Genomic DNA, 10194 nt, shown 5'->3' with positions numbered 1-10194 from the left:
TGTCCTCTGTGCAACTGGCAGCCAAGTCTTTTATAAACAGACTGAATCACAATGGGCCTAGGACTGATCCCTGAGGAATATCCATTCAGCTTTTCAGCACAGAGGACCTTTCTTGGTAAACCATCACACTTTGCTCTCCTGTTTATGACTCAAGCCAATCTACAGCGTGTTTAGAAAAATTATATTTAGATAGTTAAGACAGGAGGATATCATGTTTGACATATGTGTCGAATGTCTTTTTCAGATTAAGGAGCATGGCCCCCACAACGCTGCCGCCATCCAAAAAGTATTTAAAATTTTTAACAAAAATGCCAGTTTGCAGTTTTCGTGGAGTATTGAGGTGCAAAAGTGATTTTTTTCGAGTGAAGCAGTTGACTGGTCTTTAGATGGTCAAGAGGCTGCTGTAAATTAAATGACAGCAAACTACTGTATATTTACAATAAATGGACCTGCCAATTCTGGTATTCTATAACAAATGATAATCAGGCTCCACAGTGTTGGGCAGTGAGCACAGGGTCCATTAGAGGATGTGGGGCCTTCAGGCCACCCTCATGAAGTCTGTTTCTGATTGTTTGGTCAGAGACATTCACACCAGTGGCCTGCAGGAGGTCATTTTGTAGCTCTGGCAGTGCTCATCCCGTTCCCTCTTGCACAAAGGAGCAGATACTAGTCCTGCTGATGGGTTTAAGGACCTTCTATGGCTCTGTCCGGCTCTCATAGAATAACTGCCGTCTTCTGGAATCTCCTCCATGCTCTTCAGACTGTGCTGGGAAACAGCAAACCTTCTAGCAATGGTACACGTTCATGTGCCATCCTGAGTTGGACTACCTGTTCAACCTCTGTAGGGTCCAGGTACCGCCTCATGCTACCAGTGGTGACACTGACCCTAGCCAAATGCAAAACTAGTGAAAAAACAGTCAGAAAAGATGTGCAACTGTAAAGTATTTATAAACACAGTGACTATGAATGCTTCTGTTCTTTATCCTAATATTTTAATACTGATTTGTGCAACATTTGGTTGGAACAGCGGATCCATTAAAAAAAAAAAAACTTCTACAATTAGTCCAGTTAGTATATTTTAAATTAAATAATGCATATGTGGAATCAGTGAAGTAATTAAATCTAAAGCAGTCTTATAATGGAAAGCACAAGTACACCGACACACTCGAGTAAAATACACTTACCATTACACGCCGTGTATAAACGCCATGCTGTACACGTACATGTACATAATTAAAATGTTGCTATTAACCAGAAGAGGGCGCTGTTATCTTCCACCGTGTTCCCTGGCGCATCCTTCGCCACACAGAAGAAAATGAAGACTTTACATTTGCAATTAATCTCACGCCCGCGAGAGGGCGCTAGCTACCAGCGGGAGTTGAAGGCAGGACTGTGAAGATGATTTGCGTTTATTGACTCAGGGATTAAAATGATAATTGTTATTAAGACTGAGGCCAAAATCCACCATAGAGTCCAGATTTAAGAGTAATAAAAAAAACAAACATCGAGGACAAAGTACAGACTTATTATAGAAACCACAACGCCTGGACTTAATCTGTTAATCACATGTAACGTAATTATCTATATAGCCAGTACAAGTATATATTTATATATACTAATATATATATACTATATATATACACTAATATATATACTAATATGATTAAGCTTTGGAGAGAGAAAAAGAGAACAGCTAAGAGAAGCAATGTCATAAATGATGAAGCAGTATGAACAAAAACGACGAAAGAAAAGGAGGAGTTGTGTTAAATAGTTCTACTCATGGATGCTTCTTCAACAACTAAAGCAGTGCAGTTTTTTTTTTCCTTCTTCTTTTAAGTATATATAGCAAACTTATGGCATACGACTGTACTGTGGGAATCTCTACCCGAGAGCAGCTCTCTCTCTCTCTCTCTCTCGCTCTCTCTCTCTCAGCGTTGGCGTGGTTCCCGGCCCATCTGCGGCCTGGCCCGTGGATTACTGTTTGTTAATGTTTCAATCAGCTGTGTGTTGAGGAATGTGGAGCTATTTAACCTGAACTTCCCCAGGTGTGCCGAGGCGCCGCTCAGTCTGGGCCCCGCCGCCCTCCCCTGCCCTTGGCACAAAGCTATCACACAAACACAATCACACACTGGCCACGCCGGGACTGCAGCTGTGCGCATCGCACCGCAGGGAAATGGGGAAAACATTGCACCAGGGAGACAGAATAAATCTTATAACGAATCGCCTCGCCAAAGCCATTTTAACTCCTGCGGTGCCGGCAGACTTTAAAAAAAAAACAAAAAAAAAACAAATGCTGATTTACAGGATAACATATTGAAACACCATATTGAAATGGATGTTTTATGGAGTGAAACAAAGCCTTTGTTTTGATTAGTTTTATTTCCTTTTCCAATAAACTATGCCTTCTTATCGTTGCCAGTGAATTGAACACGTGTAGAAAATGAACAAAATGCACGTGTCATTAATTTAAAGTTTATGTCAGATTCTGTAGCTGTCAGAATCTTTAAGTGTGTAGATTTAAAGTGTGACTTCCTCTTGTAATGTGATACTTTAATGGCTCATAGTGAAGCAAATTACCAATTAAACTGGCCATGAACCAGCATGTTTACCACCAGCTTTGGTTTTATGTTACTTGAAAGACTTTTAACAGCTTCTTGTGAGTGTAGCACTTTTTTTTTTGTGACAGGCAGTTCACAGTCTCCTGCATAAGCTGTTGATGAATATGAGTGGACGCATACGCTTAATTGCAATGCTAATAAGGCTTTAAAGGTCGACTCACTAGTCTACTCACCATATAGTGTTATTTTTCACAACTGCAGTTCTAGCAAGGAGCTCAATACTGAAACCTGCTCAGGTATAGGATGGGATACTTTCTCCCGCACACAGACACAGTGACACAGAGGGGTCTTGTTCAAAAATAATTGTCTTGTTTTAATAAAAACACCAAATAATGTACATTGTAAGAAAACAATATCTTCACATATTGTGTCATTGTAATATACAATACAGTTTGTCGCTCAGGAATCTGAGAAATTAACTTTTTTTTTAAAAATCTTTTACAAAAACGTTGAATCCTCTACATGGTTTACACAAGATACAAAGAGCAGTAACAGAAACTTTAGCTTTCTTTAGAAACTCTGCAAGCAACGAGCGATGCTGGTTGCGCTGAACTTGTCTTGGTCCCCTGGCTAACCCAGTCCATATCTGGACACCGCTGCTTATCTTCCTCTCATCTCGGGGCCCTCTTAGAAATCGAGAGCCGTAAGTGACAAGAGAGGCTCGTCGCCGCAGAATGTCCACACAACTGTTATCTAACACTGGGAGTATGAAACGTCCCTACACAGTTCAAGGTTGTGTTTCTTGATGCTGTTCGAGAAGTCACATCAAGCAGCCTTGTTTACTCCCTCGCTGTGGTTGATGTGATGTGATGTGATGCGGGGCGATGCTCCAGCAGCTCTTAACGGCACATAATCCTGTCATCTGAGCATCCGTTCTGCAGGAAGAGGGGGGGAAAGTAGGTTTGTTAGCACAAACAGTGATATAAAACACACATCAGCTGAAATCCGTGCGCACATTGAGATTTTACGCACAGACTAAAACTTTACGCACGCGTCCTGACACTCATGTGCAGTTTGTATCTGAATGCATGCAACTCTGCTGGACAATGACCTATTCTCTGATTCATTCAGCAGTATGAGTGACAAGATATTTACCTCCACTGAGATGCTGGCAAGCTCCGCGTTAAGGGTGGTAAGCGGTGTGCGGGGCACGCTGCTGACGGTGTGCTGACGGCTCTTCTCCGGCTCGTCCAGCTCGACCTGCAGGTCCCAGATGTAGTCAATGACGTGTTGCAAGATCTCCACTTTACTGGCCTTCTTGTTGGTAGGCAGAGTGGGCACGAGCTCCTTCAGTTTGCTGTAGCAGCTGTTCATGTCCTGGAGGAATACGCTCATCTGCTCGTCCAGCAGCGGGATCTTGCACTTGGAGATGGTCAGGCTCTGATCGGACAGGCAGCGCACCACGTCCTCGCCCTTGCTCTTCAAAGCGCAGGTAGATCCGACAACCTTCATCTTGAGTAGTGTAGCTTCCAAAGATGATGAGTAAAAGAGATAAGAGTTGTTTGGCAGTCAGGCTTCTCTTCCTTTTAGAGTTGATAGCAACGCAAAGTTGACAGTTCGCAACATCCACATGGGCAAACCTCCCCGGCTTTATAACGCAGTAGAAGTTAGGGGCGGGGCCGCATCGTCCGGTTTGAAGGCGGAGGGCCAATGAGACAGCTGCGTTTGTATTGATGGGGCGGTTCAAAACTTCACTCTCAGCCAGTGACAGCGCTCGGCTGGTTATCGGGATTTACAATCTGTTTGAGGAATGGCGTTACAAATGGAAACAAATGTGTGTCTTTTATGGGTAATATGTGGGAATCCAGCTGTCCATGGCTTGGGGACTCTGCAGGTGTAGATTGCCTGGGGACAGTCAAAGGGTGGTGAATAGTTGGGTATGCGCTGTGGGATGGGACAGGATGAATAGAATGAATGGCTAATGATAATTAGGCTACCACAGTGCCCTAGATTTGCCTTTTCACAATTGTTGATGGCTCTGCAGATGTTGGATGACAATAGTACAGTAAAAGTTTAGAGGATTCATGTGGCCAAACAATCCTGGGAAAAGAGTCACCTTTCTAAATTTGTATTAGTTCAATGCGATTTCTTTTTTTTATTATTTACGTGAACCGTGTGGAATGCAGTTAAGCGGTTTATTTCATTTGTCCGATCATTGGTTTATTAGTATTTCATGTCATATTGTTGACCGATTTCGAAAACATGCTGCGCAGCCATTCCAGCGCCACCGCTCTCCGCACAAAATCCTCAGTCTCTTAACTCAAAGCTTTCTTTATGCTCTTTAAACTGCACTTCTTTGGAAGCACACAGTCTTTTTCCAGGCTCTGGGCGCTGAAGGAAGCCCAGTGTGAGCATCAGCTTCACGGATTCCTTCACATGTTTCTGCAGTGTGTGCTCAGCCTTGTGTGCGCACACACACTCGGATCGCATCGCTCTGTTCCGAATCTTCCCCCCAGATTGTCCAAACAAGCCCGAGCAGACTGGCAGGCGCCACTGCGGTGACGTCACCCATTCATCCGAGCCTTGACGCCTGTCAGCCCGGCGCCGCTCGGGCGGTCTCCATGGAGACGTCAAACAAGAGAGCGCGCACTCCGGCACTCCTCCATTCACCTGCGTGGCGCGCGGATCCCTGAGAACAAACCGGCTCCGGGGCTTTGTCGTTCATTTATCACCTTAAAGCAGCGGGATGAGATTACCGCCCTGCGCACCTGCAGAGTAAAACGCTGTCAGCCGGTTAAGAGGGGAGCAACAAAGGAGGAAGGACATAAAATAGCTGTCGCATTCCTTCAAACAACCGACTTTCACTACGTTACTATAACTCCCTTTGAACAAAAGTCGCTTTCATGCATTTTAGTTTATGTGCAGGAATTCGGGTTACCACAGTGGTAGTGAGGACAGGTATGAATGCGTCACGCATCAAACGCATTTGCATTCTCTGACTGTTAATAGGACTATAATAATGGCAGTAAAACCCCTGTAGGCATTATATTGTTACGTAGTATTATACTTGTGGGTTTTCGTTATTGAATTATTAATGTAAATTTTAATTTAGCACCTGATCAGTGGGAATTTACCCCCTTGTTTTGCACAGTGTTTAATAGATAGAGCATATAGGGCAGCTCCCGTGTTCCTGATGATGTCAGGTGAATTCTAACTGCAGTTCTGAAACAGTCCAAACCAGTTTTTTATTTCCAGTTAAATGTTCACATACAAATAATTTGCCTTCCTGTTTGCATAATAATGTGATCCCTTGAAACAGAAAGTAAAAGCAAGTACTGCAAGTGAAGAAACATGGATATGTAACACATTGGATTAGAAACACATTCAATTTGAAAACAATATATAAATGGCTTCCTGGCCATTAATAGTTGTACAGCACAGTGCAGGAATGTGTGAAATATGTATGAAAAGGATTAAAAATAAGTGCTGCGTCTGTGCCTAGTCTAATAGTCTGGTAAAAACTAGCCAATGTAATACATGAATAAATAAAGCAGTAGCAGTAAAGTTGCAGAAGTGCCTGAGTGCAAATGCTTAGTTTTTAAATGCTTTTATTTACTTTTACAAATTTAAGACTGTCTTTAGAGGAATATAGTATATATAATTTGATATTTGCACTGACTGACTGGACTCACAGCTTTACACCATTCTTTTTGCATGAGGATGGAATTATAAGCTGCTTGTTCTCTTCAGAGTTTAATATAAATGCCATTTATAGCCGCTGCTTATATCTGCACAGATGTGCCATACCAAAGATAACGTCAGTATAACAAAGTTAACTACCACCGGCTGTTTCTTCTAGCTGTTGCAGTAGCCTGTAAAAACTTTTTTTTTTCTTTTACTTTCTTTCTTTTTTTCTTTCTTTTTTTTTTTTTTTTCTTGCCCTCTGTCCTAGGTCGCAGCTGACAGGGCGGAGGGAAGGCCGGGTGGGCAGAACAATGGGAGTGCGGTGCAGGGATTGTGGGAGAGAATCTAGGCTGGAGCCACAGTGTCTGGAGCGCCCCTCCACTCCCCTCATCCAGCTTTTGTTCAGCTGCAAAAGCTATCAGCACTTCCTACTGACACCAACAATAACTCCACACAGCTGGGCCCTTTTTAGCCTGTTTACAGCACATCAAGGCGAGGGGAGAGAGAGAGAGAAGACAGAGGGAAGAGGCAGAGGAGGGGAAAAGAAAAGTGAAACATATTAGCTCCTGATTTTAACTGACAGAATGGCAGTGCCCTCTCTCAGCTCCCCTTCCCTCCTTCATCACTGACACAGAATTCATTTCCCAGTGGAACTCTTTATATGTGAGCTGATTACAGCTCAGCATTTACATTTTTAAAATTTTTTATTTTTGACAGGCTACTGTTTGTGTGGCTGTTGCAACATCGCACATCCATCAAACGGCAAAAGAAACGCCAGTATTTTTTCTTTTAAGGACACCATGTATCTTTTATGCCAGTACACAAACACTTTCCTGGTAGCATTTTTCTAGATAAGTTGTTCCATTTGGCGGAGGGGAAACATATTAGCTAATACGCCCTCTTTATCGCTACAGCAAACAGATCTACAAAAGCACACTGCAGGAAGCCACACGGGGGAAAGGTTGGTGCAGGAATTCATTCAGAGGAAATAGGACATTCCAGTAATGCTTTGACACTTTTGCTGCTGTTATTATTGCTGCTAGGACAATAAGTAGCCCTCGTACAACTTCCTGAAACATGAAAGTCACCAAAGCACAATAATGGTTTCTTAGACAGAGGATTTTACTTTGGTTTTGATTCTTCAGATACGCTGTTGAAAAGAAATGCAGGAATTTGATTATGAAATGAGAGCACCACTTGTAAGTTTTCAACAATTTTTACTAACACACACAGGCACACACACACACACAAACACACACCGCTCCTCGCAGCTGTGGGATTAGTTTCCAGTTCCCAGTCAGGCTCTTCCTGTTTGCTTGATAATGATCACACCTGTGTGCAGGTGTGTGGAGAGGCTCATATGGGACCAGGAGGAGGGGTGAGTGTGGTGTCAGGTATATAAAAAAAAAAAAAATTGTGGTACCGCACCACAATGTCACATCTATCCTCAGCTGATTGGCGGATGATCAGTGGACACCTCAGGCTCATCTTTCAACAGATACAAATGCAGAAAATTTGTGTTGAATGTGAGAGTTTTTTTTTTTGTTGTTTTTTTTTAAACACGGTGCGTCACACCTTCTGTGGGCATGTTTCCCCATGGAGCCTTGTGTGCCCTGGCGTGGCCTGGCACCTCCCTGGCAAGCCCAGCCTGTGTAATGACTGAGAACCAGTGGTTAGGACTCACTTCCTGTGGGAGATCTGGTTCAGAGATGTATCATCAAAAGTGCAGACCGGCTGGAGCCTCGCCGCCTGTTGGGTGTTTTTCCTGTGTGCGGGGAGCAGACTGGGTGGGTGGATGGACGCCCTTCCCTGCGAGCCAGGGGCAGGTTACAGGAACACTATCTCCATCTGATAGTTGGTGTACAGCTGAATCCCGTAGAGATCCTTGACACCACCCACACACCCACCCCCCCCCCCAGGTGTCCTCTGCTCTGCGTCCTTGGCCTGAGAGGACAGCTTGGTCCCTCTATATCTGTTTCTCTCAGTTGCATTGATGTGTATGTGTGCACTCATCGGACCCAGAGCTCACCCCTCCTTTACACCCCTGTGGCCATCTCCCTCCGCCTGGTTCCCACACACACTATCAAAGCCCTTTAATGGTTTCTAATTAGCTCCCCATCTGCTGGTGACAGCGCACTGGTGGCATGCTAAAGCACCCATTGAGAGCATAGGCATTGTGCTCTGGAATACTTTCCACTCCAGTGGCAATTGCCTGGAGAGCGAGCTTTAGCTGGGAGTGCGTGTGTTGTGGGGAGGAGTGGGTGTTTAGAGGGGGACTGGTAGTCTTCTCTAGGGTTAGGGGCTTGGGGGAGGGCAGGGGTGGAGGGATACACAATGAGAGACAGTGTTACGGCTTGTTGCAAATCTAATAACACCAGAGTCCCTTTTCCCTTTGGTGGTCATCCCCATCACCCACCAACCCTCCATCCTCCCAGCACCACCAGCAAGTATTTCACCTCAGCCCTCCCTCTACTTCTTTAAGTATAGCAACAGTTTGACATCACACAGGAGTCATTTGGATGTTTTAACATCAACTTTATATTGAGGCTATAGTAAAAATGGCACCACAGTCTTTATCTTGAGAAGCTGCACTGATGGACCAAACAACAAACGCACCTCTATAGACACTGTAAATGTAGCCTAATGAGGCCTCTTCATTAGTGCAGCCTGTGTATGTGTGAATACTGGCTGTTTGTGAGATCCTTTAAGGCCCTCTTCTTTCCAGGACTTCCAGCAGAGTCCAGGTCCACTGGTAGCAGAGGGGGGAGACCAGCTGTTCCCAGCTGGTGGCCACAAGATGCCTATGGGGGACAGGCCTGATTGCTGCTGGCCAGCTGCCCCCTGCTGTAGGAGAGAGATGGGGGAAATAAATAAGAGCTTCTATCTGCACTCACATGTCCACTGTTAGCTAATTTTACCCGAAACATTCTTGTTGGACTGCTTTTGAGGAATAAATGATAATGTATACCAATTAACTGCCCTGAGAGTGAACTTAAAAGAGAAGTATTTACTGTAGATTCCTTATTATGTATTTTTGCTGTGTGAGAATATTGGCTGCTCCTGAACTGAAACGAAGATGGGAACTCATTCTGTTATTTTTTAGATTCCATGGTAACTGAATGCATCCCTTTGAAATGACAAGTAAGGCCTTATGTTAAGCCACATATTTGTGTGTGTCTCTGTGTGTTGTGAGACAAATGGCCCATCACCTGACCTCTCTCTCCATCACACACACACACACACACACACACACACACACACACACACACACACACACACATCCCCACAGCTGCACAGAGGCGTCCAGTCAGCACGGCCAGGGGACATGGGAGCCAAAGCCCAACGATGGAGCACGGACAGTGGCAGCTGGGGAGCTGACAAAGGCCCATTCAGAGGGCCCAGACCTGGAGACAATGGCTGGGCCAGGCTGAGCTCTCTCCTCCACTCTTCCACCAAAAGATTAATACTTCAGATGGGCTTCCCTGTGGCAGGCAGGGCTAAAAGGAGAGCCCTCCTATTTGTCACTGGGCATTGTGTGAGTCGCCTGAGAACCAACCTCTTGGATGGGCTTGACAAATGAGAGCCGCCATTGACAGTGAACAGATTGGGCCTGCCACTTTTGTTTTGATTGTGGAGCGGTTATAATCAAGTTATTTGGGCCTCGGGGAGTTTTTGTTTCTTGCTCCTGATGCTCTTGACACTAAAGTCCCACCTGACCAGTCTCTGCTGGCTCAGATGTGATTTGAGCCTGCTCAAGTTTCTCCTCGTGTTTGTTGTTTCTATTTATCAAAGCTGTATAGAGGGTGCAACAGCAAGAGGAAGTGAATTTACTTGGGTGTGGGAATCTTTTCATGCAAACTCCAGAAGGCAGTGCAGGTGCAACAGGTGTATGTGTGTGTATTCTTGTCGCAGAAGAGCCATGGTGTGAGGTTATTGTAATGTTTTCTATGCA

At 44.6% G+C, this 10194-nt stretch overlaps 1 protein-coding gene across 1 annotated transcript; it reads right to left on the bottom strand.

Annotated features, from left to right (window-relative positions):
• Window positions 1-2905: 2905 nt before the first annotated feature.
• Window positions 2906-4192, bottom strand: id1 (inhibitor of DNA binding 1, HLH protein). Its single transcript, XM_030729190.1, has 2 exons — window positions 3714-4192; window positions 2906-3493 (listed from the first exon to the last, which is right to left on the bottom strand). Exons 1-2 carry the CDS (start codon window positions 4068-4070, stop codon window positions 3458-3460), a joined length of 393 nt encoding a protein of 130 aa, XP_030585050.1. The 5' UTR covers window positions 4071-4192; the 3' UTR covers window positions 2906-3457.
• Between the last annotated feature and the right edge of the window lie 6002 nt (window positions 4193-10194).

Source organism: Archocentrus centrarchus, chromosome 5 (genome assembly GCF_007364275.1).
Source record: "Archocentrus centrarchus isolate MPI-CPG fArcCen1 chromosome 5, fArcCen1, whole genome shotgun sequence".
Lineage (NCBI taxonomy): Eukaryota > Metazoa > Chordata > Actinopteri > Cichliformes > Cichlidae > Archocentrus > Archocentrus centrarchus.
This window is presented reverse-complemented; position numbering and strand designations above follow the sequence as displayed.